General features: G+C 39.5%; 1 protein-coding gene across 5 annotated transcripts in view; it reads right to left on the minus strand.

The window, feature by feature from the left end:
• Positions 1–15,394, minus strand: part of KHDRBS3 (KH RNA binding domain containing, signal transduction associated 3) — a 165,680-nt gene that overhangs the window by 39,244 nt on the left and 111,042 nt on the right. For all 5 annotated transcript variants that reach the window (XR_002136731.3, XR_002136730.3, XM_088798937.1 and 2 more), the window contains exon 7: positions 5,617–5,699. Coding sequence is in view for 3 of the 5 variants with exons in the window: in XM_088798937.1 (XP_088655063.1) it covers positions 5,617–5,699 (83 nt within the window). In the remaining 2 variants the exon portion in view is untranslated. The remainder of the gene's footprint in view (positions 1–5,616; positions 5,700–15,394) is intronic.

Here is a 15,394-nt window from a genome sequence, read left to right on the forward strand (position 1 = left end):
TACTTGAAAGTACAGTCAAACCACAAAGTGCTATGGGAAATTAGTATGTCAATATCAAACCCATCTAGAAACTCAGTATTTTTCCCACATAATCATCCACTTACGCTCAGGGGGCTATCAGCACACTTTTGAAATCTTTTTTGTTCTTTCTTTGTTATCACTACAGGAATCAAATATCTCTTTGGAGAACTTACAGCTATTCAGAAACACAGACCACAACATTATGATATTTTAAATAAAAATTGTATGTAAGGTGTAAACACAATGATTTGACATGGTTATTACCATCAAGCTCGCTGCCTTCCCCTCACAGTTACCTGTTTCTGTGTGATGAGAGCACCCGAAACCCACTCTCTCGGCAAATTTCTAGAAGTCAATGCACTATTATACTAACTACAGTCATCATACTGTGAGCTGTGATTGCTATTAGAATGATAAACAAGGCGGCAAATGAAAATTAATTCCACATAGTTTAGAATGAGACGGATATGTTTACAATGAATTTCCAGGAGTCAAAACCATGATTTCTGCCAAAGCTCAAGTCATTTCAGGGGAGGGGCAGGTCCCTGAGGGCGGAGGCCATTTATCACTTGCTCTTTCTTACTCCCGAGAGCTACTCAGGAGCTGAGTGTCCACAGGAATTAATCAATAACTATTTTGAGCCAGTGTCTGTTAGGAAAATTCCAATATTGTAAAGAATAGTTCCTATTTCTTTGCACAGGCACTGCGTTGACAGCTTGTTACTCCGTAAATGTGTGAAGTTAGATAAACAACGCTTTGTTTTACACTACAATACCAGCACTATCGAGGTCATTACAAAAATCGATGGGGAAATGAACTATACCAAATTCTCTATCAGTCTGTAGGGATTCTCATTGGTACTCTAATTTTAACACAGGATGTATGAAAATTGGGAGAAAAAAAATCCTAAACTGAAAAGCCTCCTGAGAGAGTCCATGGTCTCCGCAACAACGCTTTCATAAAATGATTATGGTTTATGAAGTTTACTAGTCGTTACAAGGAACCTGTCACACACAGCAGATGGTAACTACCCCAATGGCCAGCCACACCACCTACTATCTTGTTCTATTTTCTTTTCAAGGAGGTCTGGCTAATCCAAGTTCATGGATAATATCCACACTGACCATCTCTGTGGGGAGAATGTCCCCCCACATCTCTCTTCCCATTCTCCCTGTAAATCCTTTCCTCACACAGTCCTTCCCGATTTCCTAGTTCCTGAAAGGAGAAGCAGAAGTAATTTAGAGCTGCAGGGCGGAGGGTGGGAACGAGGGTTTCCTCAGTGCTGACTCCCTTAAATAATGTGCTAACTGCCTCACATAAGTCATCTCAGGTAGTTCCCTGCAGAGAAGACCTGGTGGACGACACACCTCCCCCACCTGATTCACACTGACTGTGGGCGTTCCCATCTCATTCAACCTTCGGGTCGACCCTTTAAAGAAAAAACGAGGTTACACATTTTACAAACTGAAGCTTAGAAGGCAAAACAGCCTGCCCAAAGTCATATAACCAGTACATGTTAAAGGTGGGACCCAAACACAGGTCTGGTCAGACCTGTAACCACTATGGCCCAGGTCTCCAAGCGTTTCTGATGACACACGTCCATCAGAAAGAGAACCATTTTTGAGCTTGTAACTGCAATTGTTTATGTATAATGTATACTATATAGTATTAAGTTATATCCTACACACATCACGAGATATCAAAACAGAAATTTAAAAACGATGCACACCACTGACGCTCTCTCGTTTTCTTTCTGTGTCTAGTGTGTCAACTGGCCTCCCTGAGGGCGTCTGTGCCCTGATCCGAGACACCACACAGCCAGGCTTCTAACTATGCGTTTCCCCAGACAAATTTGTAAGTTAAAGGTCTGTAATAGCTACATACATTAAAAAAAAGTAAGAAAAAAGAAGTGATATTCATTGTAATGAGATGTGTGTTTTAGACTCTTTATTTCATACTAAGTTTGGAGTCGATACATTGCAAGTGTTCAACGGCCACATGGGCAGGGGCCTGCCACAGTGGACAGTGCGGTTTTAACTTCTGCTCGGGCCTCCTTCTACTACATCAAGACGTGTCAAAGAACATTCTCAGAACAGCTTTGTAACATTAAAAAAATGCCAAGTAAAGAATTCTGCAGTAATACAGAACTATATGAGGTCTGACAATTAAGTTTGTGAACTCATCCTAGAAAAAGTGCTACATCCCTCATTGCTGAATATCACTACGGTCACCTTCCAAGTACTCCCCTTGGGAAGCTATGCACCGATCCCAGCACCTAGTCCACCCTTCAAAGCAATTTTGGAACTCTTTTTCTGGAATGGCCATCAGAGCTGTCATCCTATGTCCCTTGATGTCCTGAATGTCATCAAAATGTCTTCCTTTCAAGATTTCCTTTATCTTTGGTTAAAGAAAGAAGTCATTGGGGTCAGATCAGGTGAGTAGGGAGGGTGATCCAATACAGTTATTTGTTTCCTGGCTAAAAACTCCCTCACAGACAGTGCCGTGTGAGCTGGTGCATTGTCGTGATGCAAGAGCCATGAATTGTTGGTGAAAAGTTCAGGTCGTTTAACTTTTTCACGCAGACTTTGCAGCCCTTTCAAATAGTAAACTTGGTTAACTGTTTGTCCAGCTGGTAATTATTCATAATGAGTATCCCTCTGAGAGAAAAAAAGGTTAGCAACATCCTTGCAACAAAGTTTGTGAACTTAATTGTCAGACCTCGTATAACGATAGCATGGAATGTACTTTCCAATTTTGAATTGAGAGAATTATTGAAGTACGGAATTAATTTTATAAAACCTGAAATGTGAAAATCATGGAATTTTAGACTGCAGAACAATACGTGTTACATGGTATTATCATTAGCGACGATTAGTGCTCCTTGAGCATAGTGGCAGTAAGTGCTATTTGCTGGAAGAATCTAATGTAAAATTGGAAAAACAAAGTTCTTGATTTCGTTAGTCTCGGTCTACAACACCAATATGCAGCACAGATGACTTTCTTAGGTTTAATTAAGGTAGGCCAGGTCTGCTAAGGCAACACACACCCAGTTCAGATGGAAGCATGATTCCTAAGGGATTCGAAAGCATCACCAAGTATCAGGTTTTTGAAAACTGTAAACAGCACATACTAATAGGAATTAGTTGTAGCAACTGAAATTAAAAACATGACAAAGGGGAGCTGAAAGAGGATGGAGCAGGGCACAAAGAGGGTGCTTCGGACTAAGGTGGACTTGACCCCTGCTCAGCCTTCCGAGTTTGCGTAAGCGATTTGACCTCTCTGAACCTGTATGCGAGGGACTGCCATGCTTAAACTTGACTTTTGCAATATTTCAGGGCATGCGGAGAGATAGGAGAATTTATATGAAGTCCCTGAAGCGGTACCAAGCACACAGGAAAGACTCAGTAACTGCAGATGACGGTGACTGTAATATCCTTGCTAATGCCCACTATTTGATCCCAGGGATGATTTGAATATTTGCTGCCCTAACCAGTTTATACTAGATTTCTAATTATGAGAATATGGTGTTGTGCTTCAACCAATGCTAGAACTGTGCATGTTACGAGCTGAATTGTGGTCCCTCCCGTAAAAATCGTATGTTGACGCGCTAAGCCCCAGCACCTCAGGATGTGACTTCATTTGGAGACAGGCCTTAAAGGGGGATTAAGTTAAAATGAGGCCTTGTGAGGGCCCTGATCCAATCTGCCTGGTGTCCTTATAAGCAAAGACATGTGGATACACAGAGTCAGCAGGGATGCGTGCACAGGAAAACACACACAGGGGCCCCGCCCACCTGCAAGGCCAGGAGAGGCCTCAAGAGAAACCTGCCAACGCCTTGATCTTGGACTCCCAACCTCTATAGCTGTGAGAAGATACATTTCTTTGCTTGCGCCACCGCCTGTGGCTTTCTGTCATGGCAACGCCAGCTAACAGTGCTTAACACCATTTCCTCCCGCGACTCCACAACGTAGCTGCTTCACTTGGATTTACAACAGAGCAGCTGCGAGCGCAGTGGAGGGCGACACACGCAGTCACCCAGACCTGGGATCCAAGTTTGGCTCCTTCGCTTCTAAGTTACACGATCTTAGGCAAATTACCTCATTTTTGTGAACCACCGTGTTCTTTGCCTTTAAAAGGACTGATGTCTATTTCACAGGTCATGAGAATTAAATAAATATTCAGAATTCCTGGCAGTGGTTTCTATGTTTGCCAATGTGGGCAACTTTCATACTATCTCTACTCATTCAGTAAAATGAGTTATAGCATTGAAAAGCTCACTTCAAAGAAGGTAAGTTGGCTGTCATACAAGATGTTTCTGTAAGTGAGTCTCCCCTGACATTTATAGGGCTTATAATTTATAATGTATCAACCTCTAAATTGGTCTCTGCCTCTAGGTTCACATCCGTCAATCTACCTCCATACTGCCATCTAGTTAATTTCTCTGAATCCAAGTCGAAACATGTCATGCCCTTGCATGTAACTCTTCGATGGCTCCCCTGATGCTGCCCCAGGTCCCTGAGTCAGGAATATGTGGTCATTCCTTCTACTGCCTCATCTCTCTCCTGTGCATCACACCCTTGATTTCTACAAAACAACGTGGAATTCTCAGACATCACTTACTGTTCCGTGCACAAAGCTTCCAACAAAAACGACCAGTTGAGAGTCAGCCTTTAAAGACCACGTAATTGTTACAAGTTACATAAGAAAAAAAAATTGACACGAGCAGAATGAAAATAAAATTTTATATCTCTGTCAACCTCAGTATGAGAGTTAACACATAAGAGCATCTGCTCAAAGCTTGCCTGGTATTGTCTGAGTTCAAAGGTGAATTTATGTTTCATCAAAATAACTACATAGTCCATCTTTCTTATGCTTCATAAAGCTAATAATTTATTTGGTGTACGTCTACCTTTGTCCTCCACTAAGAAGTAAACATAAAGCAATAGGTTCATAGGCTTTTAGGAAAACATTCTGAACAGAATAAACACTGATTTCATACACCAATGAACATCAAGGTATATTATCAGAAGCAGTAACTATAAAACTCTCTTTTGCCTCTGAGAACACATTTATTTCTGGGTAAATATTTATTTAGAAAATGAATGGGAACTAACTCATTATTCACGAATAGGAATTGGAAGTTGTTAACAAACAGGAGCATTGCTGCTCCTGCGTAGGAAAAGGAAATCTCCTACGAATACGAAACAAAACTTTTGGAGTTTCCTTCCCCAGGTACTGACTGTGTAGGATATTTACACATTTCAGATGGGATTTTGGACCTTAGGACCTGAAGAACCACAGACTTTTAGACATTATTCCCCCTCAGAACATGCTGAACACTTAAATTGTAAGAGTAAATAAAATTGCAATTTTTATTTCCCAAGCCTTATTAAAACTGCAGTGAATCTGGGAAGAGTAATACATGCTACTTGGTAGAACAGACAGTATTTCCACAATTAAAGAAAACAAACAGCAAAGCAGACCAAGTCAAATTACCCTCCCTAGCTGATTATCATTATCCTTTCCCCAGAGTATATAAACACGGAAGGGCACAAATGTCTGTTATGGGGTCTGGTCATAAAGATTGACTCTTACCTTTGGGCTGGGGTGCTATAGCTGTTATCATAGGAATCGTAACTCTGTTCATCATAAGCAGTGCCATATCCATCATCATAGTCCTATAATATAACAGAAGAATAAAAACATTCAGAGAAGTTTCTAGAAAGAAAGAAGCATTCTTGTTTTAGTGAATCTTTATTAATTCAGCTAGCACTTAACTATATATCTAATTATAGTGTAAAGAAAAACATAAGAGTGACATCAGTGAAAATGATGGAGTAAGAACCTCCAAAAGCGAAATGCAAAGAGAAACTAGCAAAAACTGTCAGAATCAACATTTTTACAGTTCTGGAAATTAACCAATGGCTTGCAGAGATCTAGGGAACATTTATTTAATAAAAATAAAAATAAAAATAAAAATAAAGAAAGAAAGAAAGAAAGAAAGAAAGAAAGAAAGAAAGAAAGAAAGAAAGAAAGAAAGGCAGAATGTTGGTATGAACAGCAAGCTTTGCGATGTTTTAACTTGTTCTATTCTCACCCCTCAGTCCCAGCTCTGCATGAACCTTGAAATCCAACATCCACAATCATTATGGAAACCAGCAAGCTAGAGGCCACTGGAGGGGGCAGAGCAGGGTGGAGCCATATCAAAACCCCACTCCCAGAGGGATGTCTTTATTTGACCTGATTTGGAGCTCATCCCGTGCAAAACCCTTTTGCTCTAGGGGTATTCGAAAAAAATAATCAGAGGCAATTATTTAAGATTTCTGCTACCTGAGGTGGTGGGGAAAAAAACTAGAGCAAACAACAGGCTAATAAGAAAAAAATAGGGGAATGAGATGTCCATATGGCCTTTGAAAAGCTCTGACACGATCCTGGGAATCTAAAAGAGTATATGCGTGCACAGTGTCAGGTACATGCCCAGGAGACCTAAGAAGGCCCTGCGCTCTTTCCCTGGGCTGACCTGGAGGTTCAGTACAAGAAGGAAAGGCAAACCTAAGGCAGAGTTGGTTGTAGTTGACTGGCTCCAATAGACACCCGTAGGCTCTAGACAAAGACTAGGACCTTCTCTGCCCAATCTTTAGCTGATCACTAAAGTAACAGAGAGGAGACGCTTAAGTGGCAACACATGATAAATACAGACCTTACAAAATTAGTTTGAAAAAGTCACTGAACCAAAATGAAAACAGAAATCCTGGGGAAAAAAGGAGAATCTGGTTTTCACAGTTGACATACTATATGAAGTGTCCTATTTTAAACAACAGCAACAACAACAAAAAAGTGACATGCAAAGAAAAATGAAAGTATGATCCATACACAAGGAAAAAAGGAATCCATAGCAGCTATCCATTAGGAATCTGAGACATTGGACTTACTAGGCAAAGTCTTTAAATCAGTTATTTGAAATATGTTCAAGGAACTCAAGGATAACCGGTATCTAAAGAACTAATGAAAAGTATGAGAACAATGCCTTACCAAATAAAGGATATTAATATAGGCATAGAAAATAATTTTTTTAAATACAAAGAAATGCTTGAATTTCAAAGTTAAAAATTAAAAATCTACCAGAGAGTTTCAATAGCAGATATAACTAGATAGAAGAAAGAATCAGTGCTCCTGAAGATAGGAAAATTGATCATCCAGTCTGAGAAAGAGGGGGGGAAAAAGAAGAAAATGAACAGCGTTTCACAGATTTGTGGGACACCATTAAACATGAACATATACGTAATCAGATACCCACAAGGAGGGGAGAGAAAAGACCAGAAAGATTATTTGAAGAAATAATGGCTAAAAGCTTCCCAAATATGATGAAAAACTTTAATCTACGTATCCAAGAAGCTCCACAAATCCAAGTAGGATAAACTCAAAGAAGCCCACACTGAGATACAACATCTGCAAAATGTTGAAAGACAAAGAGAAAAACACAGCAAGAGAGAAAACACTTATCATGTGCAAGAGATTCTCAATAAAACCAAAAGCTGATTTCTCAAGAGAGACCATGAAGGCCAAAGGACAATGGGATTCTATATTCCAAATGCCAAAATAAAAAGACTGTCAACTAAGGATTCTATATCCAGCAAACTATCCTTCAAAAATGGAAAAATTATGATATTCCCAGGTAAACAAAAATGGAGAGAATACATCAATAGCAGATATGTGCTACAAGAAATACTAAAAGGAGTTCTTCAGGTAAAGTAAAAGGTCATTAGACAGTAACTTGAATCTACATGAAAAAATAATGAACAGTGATACTTAGGTAAATATAAAAGACAGAATAAATGTATTTTCTGTTTTAACGCTTTTTTTCTCCTATTTTACTTAAAAGACAACTAATGAACAAATAATTATAAATCTGTGTTGATGGGCACAGAATGTATAAAACTGTAATTTGTACAACAGTAACAACACAAAGGTAGGAAGGGGTGAGAATGGACCTATAGCGAAGCAAAAATTTTGTGTACTGTTGACATTAACTTGTATAAATCTGCAAAAGACCAATATAAGCTAATATATAAACTGCAAGCTCCAGAGCAGGCTAAGAAAATATTTTATAATATAAAAAAGGTAGAAAAAGAGATGACAATGGAATTAAAGTGGTCCAGTGAAATATATCTGTTTACCACAAAAGGAGGTAGAAAGGTATAAAAAAGAGATTAAGACATACAGAAAACAAATAGCAAAATGACAGATGTAAGTCCTAACTTATCAGTAATTAGACTAAATATAAATTGATTAAACATACCAATTAAAAGGCAGAAATTGGCATCATGTTAAAAAACATGATACAACCATATGCTATCTACAAGACACACTTTAGATTCAAAGATAAAAAATAAGTTGAAAGAAAAAGGATAGAAGAAGATATATCATGGAAATACCAATCAAAAGAGAACTACCAGAGCTATACTAATATCAGACAAAATAGACTTAAGACAAAAATTGATACCTGAGAAAAAAGGACATTTATTTATAGTAATAAAAGGGCCAATCTGTCAAGAAGATAAAATCATTATATAAATATATGCATATGTATAAACATTTATAACAACAGAGCTCAACATGCATGAAGCAAAAACTGAACTAAACGGAGAAACAGATAATTCAACAATAATATTTAGGGACTTCAAAGTCACACTTCCAATAATAAAAAAACAACTAAAAAATATCAAAAATAGAAGATTTGAACAACAACACTAACCAATTACACCTAAGAGACATTTACAAAATACTCTACCCAAAAGTAAGAATACATATTCTTCTCAATTACACATGGAACATTCTCCAGGATAGAACATATATCTATCTTCCCAACTCAAAATTTACTTCAAAGCTAAGTAAGCAAAACAGTGAGGTACTAGCAGAGAGATACAGATCTAGAAAACCAGAACTGAGAATACAGAAATAAATCCTTACATTCATGGTCAATTGACTTTCAACAAGGGTTCCAAGACAATTCAGTGGTAGACGGAAAAAATCTCGTCAGTATATGTTGTGGGAATAAATGGATATCTACATGCAAAGGAATGAAGTTGGACTGTTACCTCACACCATATACATAAATTTGTACAAAATGCATCATACATCTAAGTATACAAGCTAAAACTATAAAACTCTAAGAAGAAAACACAGGTGTAAATCTTTGTGATCTTGGATTAGTTATTAGTTTCTTAGATACGCCAGCAAAAGCACAAACCACCAAAGAAAATATAGATTAAGTGGATTTCATCGAAATTTAAAACTTATGCATCAAAGGACACTAGTAAGAAAGTTAAAAAACAATCCATAGGATGGAGAAAATATTTGCAAATCACATATCTGATAATGGTCTAGTATTCAGGACATTTAAATAACTCTTACAACTCAACAATAAAAAGGAAATCCAGCAAGAGCAAAAGCCATCCTCCTACTTCTGTGGACAGACTTCAAACTGAGGACGCTCTGCAGTTATGATAACACACACACTATGGTTATTTTAAAAGTATTGTAGAATTCAAAAAAAGTCCAGAGAAATAATCACTCTAGAAGAGCAAATAAGGTATGTTACTCAATGACATTTACATCCGTGAAAGTGTGAATCCTACCCTAACACTGATTTCTAAGTTTCTGGGGTTAGTCGATTACATAGTGACTTTGGACTTACTGGTATTTAATATATAAATGAGCTTAGAAATCACATCTAAGTAGCTTGGAACATCAGTATCATCAATGCTAATCAAGTTAATAATTACCACCAGACCTCTTGAAGTAGAGAAATGTGGTTAAGGGGTAAGATAAAAGGTCTAGACTTAGAAGGGCTTCCATAATTTACGATCAGTGATTTTAGGCAGGCCCACTCACGTATCAGAATCTGCTTCTTTACCTGTAAAATGTGAGTCCTTGTAAGTATCCTGAAGGGGTGAGAAACGACATATACATATGTGTGTAGGTTTCCCGGCAAAATGGCTGACATTAAGAACTTTATGAAAGATAGCTTATATTATTAACTATTACAGTAAAGCATTACCCACACACCTTCCTCCTAGATCTCTAAAATGATACACAATGAAGAACACTAAAAGCCATCACATGCGAAGGTGTGAGCCCAGGGACTAGTTTTAATGTAATTACCTGATTCTCTTTTTCAAAGGGCATCTGCTCAATAGTAGAGTACAATTTATTTGACTTAGGAGCACACAAAGATCTAAAAAAGAAGTTAGATTGTAATGCTTTCAGTTTTGTAAAACAAACATTAATATGAAGAAATAGCACTGTCTTTGTAGGAGTAAAGCTTACACAATTTATGAATGATGACCTCATTTTTTAAAATAATTTTCCACAAAGAAGAAACTGGGTATTTGTTGAAGAGCTATGTATCCAGTACTTGGGACACAAGATAGGACAGAATATAAAATGAATACTCATTAAATAGGGATAGAGGAAGAATAAAAGTCAAGAACAGTTAGAACACAACATGCAAGCCACTGGGTTTCTTGTCGTTCACTAAAGGCGATAACTAATTTGGTCTTCCAACGACTAATGCAAGGTCGGAGAAAGCTGTCAGACAAGATACAAAGGAAAAAACAACGAAACAAAATTGAGATGATTTTAGTTATAAGTAGCATAATGCAGACATCACTAATAATTCTAGAAAATTAAGAAATTAAAAGGAGCCGCTGTTCCTAATGAAACAAGTAAACTTATTAAATTAAAATAACTTTTATTTTAATAAATTGTGTTAATAATTTTAATTTATAAATAATAATTGTATTGTATGTTAATAAAATAATAATTTAATAAAATGATAATTTAATAATTTGCACTGTGCCTGGCACACTGCTGATCTCACAGATGGAGAAGGGAGTGGCCTGCGGTGAAGTGGCAGGTGACACACAACTACAGGGAGAAGTGCTGTGGGCAAAGGAGGGCCTTCAGGGGGCATGGGATCGCCCGATAAGGGAAGGAAAAGCAGAGGGAAACTTCCCAGAAGTATCGCTGTTAGATCTCAGTTTCATAAGCAGAGAAAAGCAAAAGCAGCTGGAAAACATTCATTAAAGACAAAAATTAGGCAGAACGCACAGCAGGTTCAAAACGATGGCGTAGAGACATGAGAACGCATCTCATCCCAGGAAGCACACAGCTTGTTGGGGGTACACTGCCGGGTGCAAAGGGAGGAGGGGGGAGCAATGACCCTGAGAAACCTGCAAACCAGATCCTGGATGAGCCAGGTGAGGATGTGGATTTGGATTTGATTGGCATGGTCCACTCTGCGCTTTAGAACTCGTCCGGGGAACTGCGTCTGGAACAGAGAGGGTGAACCTGGAGGGTTAAACCTGTGCCTACGTCACTGCACTGCCCGTTCTTACCAGATGTGGGGCTCATGGTTTCTTCAGTAATTTGTGAGTGGCTTGAAAAGCATGTGGCTTTACGAAGTTACCAAGTGAAGAATCCTAGTTCTATGCTTATTTAAAGGAATCAAAATTGTAAATGACTGGAACTCTCTTAAATAACTGAAATGTTTTTAAGTACTGTACTGTTTTAACTCTACACTTAGATATGTCACTCATCCCTCGCTCAATTATTCTGTCAGATGTTACAATGCTAGCAATTTGAATTTTCAAATTGGTTAGGTTACTGAATTATTGACTTCCGTATTTTCACATTAAAGATTTTAAAAGACTGAACTTGCAATTCTCACAGGATTTCTTTCACGACGATTTCACAGTTGGATTTGGCTTTGGGGGTGTACCCCTTCTTATCACAAGCATTATTTGTTCAATGGACAACAGTTGAAGAATGTATGGAAGAGGAAAATTGCGACAGGAGAAAAGGAGGAAAACAGGAGTGTGACTGCGAATACATGTATAAGTTAGGAGGAAATTCCTGTTGATCAGCTGCTATTTCATTTCCAGGTAGGAGAAGAGGTTATTGGCTGAGAACAACGGGGGAAGTTAACTAGTAAGGGACTCAACAGATGGTGAACATGAAGGGTAGAGAGTGGCAAAGCTGGGTAAGGGCCTCTGAACACGAGGCTTTTCTGGCTGAGGGCAGGTGACCTGGGGTTTAGCAGCCCCCTTTTGTTTTTTTCCCCTTAGCGTTCTTATCTGCCAGTGTTCCCAACTACTGGTTATTTGTTTTTCTTCTTCCCATAATTTGACATTATGAAATTTCTCTTTAGATGTTCCTGTGGCTACAGAAGAAACTTTAAAAACATTGTAATTGCATTATTTGAGTGGACTCCTAAGCCTAGTACAGAAGAGGATGGTAGAGACTTAGTTCAAGCACAAAGTGGGGCTTAGGATGCGAGTTTGCCAGGACCCGGGACGCGAGCTCACCACCTCACTACCAGCGGGGCGGAGACGGTGAACGATTTTCTTCACACTTGAAATCTCTGGGTGTTTTCTCACATTTCTATATTTTCTTCCAGAGAATTCCACTTTGTGACATGGCCCCAGGGTACATGCCGGCCTCGCTTTTCTGCCCTGTGTCCTGTGCCTCAAATGCAATGATTATTTCAGGTCATGCGCTGCGCCCTACAAGTCTCTGTGCCGGCACATACGGAACGCAAATGCGTCTCCTCTTCTGGGACACACACAGGACCAGAGTGTATCACCCACCGCTATGCCAGCCCTGGACCTAATCCACACACCTCGGGTGCTGTACAGAAACGACTGGCATGACGGATGAAGAGCATGGACTGTGCCTCACTTACTCTTTTATACACTTCATCACAGCGCCTGGGCACCGTGGGGACGAATCCATGTTGGTTCGATTGCTGGGCTGAAAGCCTCCAGAGGAAAAGCTCGCCACGTCCCGCTTCCACTCAGTCCTGTCACCTGCCCTGAGTGTGGGTGGCTCGTCTAGACACCTCCCCAGACATTCCTCAGAGGACCCCACGTGAGGAGACTGGGCAGTCGAAACTGGTTCATTCCAAGCCACCCGCTCAGTTTCCTCTGGAAGATGCCTGACAGGCCTCCCTGATGTTATTAAAATGCCCCGCAAAGATGTCATTATCCCCTCTGTTGCACTTTTAAAACAGATCCTGTACCTGTGAGTGAGGCGGTGGTGGAGATACACATCGCTAATAAAATGTTAAGAAACCGTTTCTACACAAACCTCTGAAGGCACTTTTGTCTGCACCATCAATGCCACGGGCTTCGCCAGCCACTGTCCTTCCGCGTGGCCAGTCCATCTCTATTTTTTATCTCCTCAATCTCTGTCGTACCTGCCCTTCCTCTACAGTCCCAACGTGAGCGCAGTACAATCACTCCGACATTCTCAGCCAGACGAGCACCCTCTCCTGACTCACTGCCCTGGCTTCTTACGAGTTCCTTACGGGAGCTTCCTCCCCAGTTATCCACTAACGTGCACTTCTGAGCCCCTTGCTTCCCTGCTTGCACACCTCTGCTCTCCACTCCTCTCTGGGTTCCTGGGGATAAGAGCGCAGCCCCAACCTCTCCGTCTCGCCCTTTGCAAGGTACCCGGGGACACTGCATCGCATGCTTCAGCACCCTGCTAGGGGCCGTGAAGCAGCTTCTGATGCAGGCTGGAATTTCTCCACACATGTTGTTCGCCATCACCTTTTAGGTCTTCACCAGAGGACTTCAGGCTTAATTATCACGCCCTCCTTTGAGCTTCTGTAACAACTGATAACTTGCATCCACGGTGCCTGCAGTTACTTCCCCACCTGCTTTCTCTCCCACTGGTCTGCCAGGTCCCTAAGGGTAGGACCAGGCCTTGCCCTCTTGGATGCTGACTGCCTGGCACATAGGAGGCATGCAGTAATGTTTGCTTAATGGATGAATGCATGAATGAATGACAGAACTAATTAAAGGATAAGCGGCAGGAAACAGAGCATAGCTTCTTTAAGATGAATGCTAATCAATGAGACATCATAGAATAAAATGCAGTATTTATTAACACAGTACACATTTTGATAATGAGACCTCACCTGAATTCTTTTGTCAAACATTACTTATCCGTCTTACGTTCCCTGCCCTCAGCAAGAAATTTCCCTTTAGAACCCTGTATATTCTGTTTCTGAAAGCCAGAGCAACATTGTTAAAAACAATGAACAAAGATGCACAAGAAATAAATGTATATTAATACACATTCCTGCCTCATTAAAAAAGACTTGTTAATTCATCACGCTATACCTCTGAGTTTTTGGTCTTTGATAAAGAAGATGTCTAAATGGAATTTAAGTGACAGGGTGACCTGGACACTTGGAAGACACGAGAGCTTCAGTAAGGGGAACCATTCTAACACAGGTAGAGAGTCTTCATTGGCTATTCCTGACCTACAAGCTCCAACCGACACATGGCCAAATACCAGGGAAATCTTGCTTTGAAAAGAAGAGATTTTACAGAATAAAGGAAGCAGCATGACCTATTTAATTCTATTTCTGTCACAAGTAAAATCAAGCATAACATTTAAGCTGGGAAGAGCCACTTTAAACAAACAGAAGAATTTACAAAAGATAGTGATTTTACAAAACAATGTTTCAGTTTTAGGTCCTTTTAAAAAGAGACAGTTACCCTACATAAACACCTCACTTTAATTAGGGTGCTATCTGGTCTTTTCAAAATGCAGAAAGTTTTCATATATAACACTGTTAAAGGCTTACTTAATTCTAGTTTTAGAATGATTGTTTTGAGTTTATAAAACAAAGATATTAGCTAAAAACAGGCTTTGGAGAAATTCATTTTTGGCTGGGGTTTGGAGTAATAACACCTTTGTCAAGTTCATCACCAAGGACATGAACACATCACAAGTTATTTTCTAATTAAAGACAAAACCACAGTATTACTGATCATTCTAAATAAGAATCATTCTCATAAGCACTTAAATAAAACATCATTACTTCAACTATCAAATCACACCCCCAGGTGTTTACTGATGGCTGTGACAAATACATTTGTGTCAGTCTTTGGATTCTGACACCTGCGTTCAAATTCCAGCTCTGCCTCTTAGCAGCTGTGTGGCTCTGGGGAAGTCACCTAACCTCCTTGAACCTCCATTTGATAATATGCCAATGGGAATTATAATCCATATCTGGCTACTATTTCCAATGATTGTGGGCGAATTAAGTGAAACAATGTATGAAAGCTGTAGTTTGGCACAGTTCTTGCCCAATAAAGACAGTTTCATTTTATTTAAAGATCTCATCCATTTAACATTTTCATGCTATTAGGCCAGAGAAACATGAGAGCTACCCAGGCTTTTGTCTTCTGCAGAATGTGATACATTCTTAAAACTGTCTAAACTGCGATGTCTGCATTTCCATGGTCGGCAAATACCGGTATTAACTACTGTGGTTTTTAGATACAGAAACGGCCGA

This window comes from Rhinolophus sinicus, chromosome 6 (genome assembly GCF_057876585.1).
Source record: "Rhinolophus sinicus isolate RSI-liver-muscle chromosome 6, RSI-T2T, whole genome shotgun sequence".
Classification (NCBI taxonomy): Eukaryota; Metazoa; Chordata; class Mammalia; order Chiroptera; family Rhinolophidae; genus Rhinolophus; species Rhinolophus sinicus.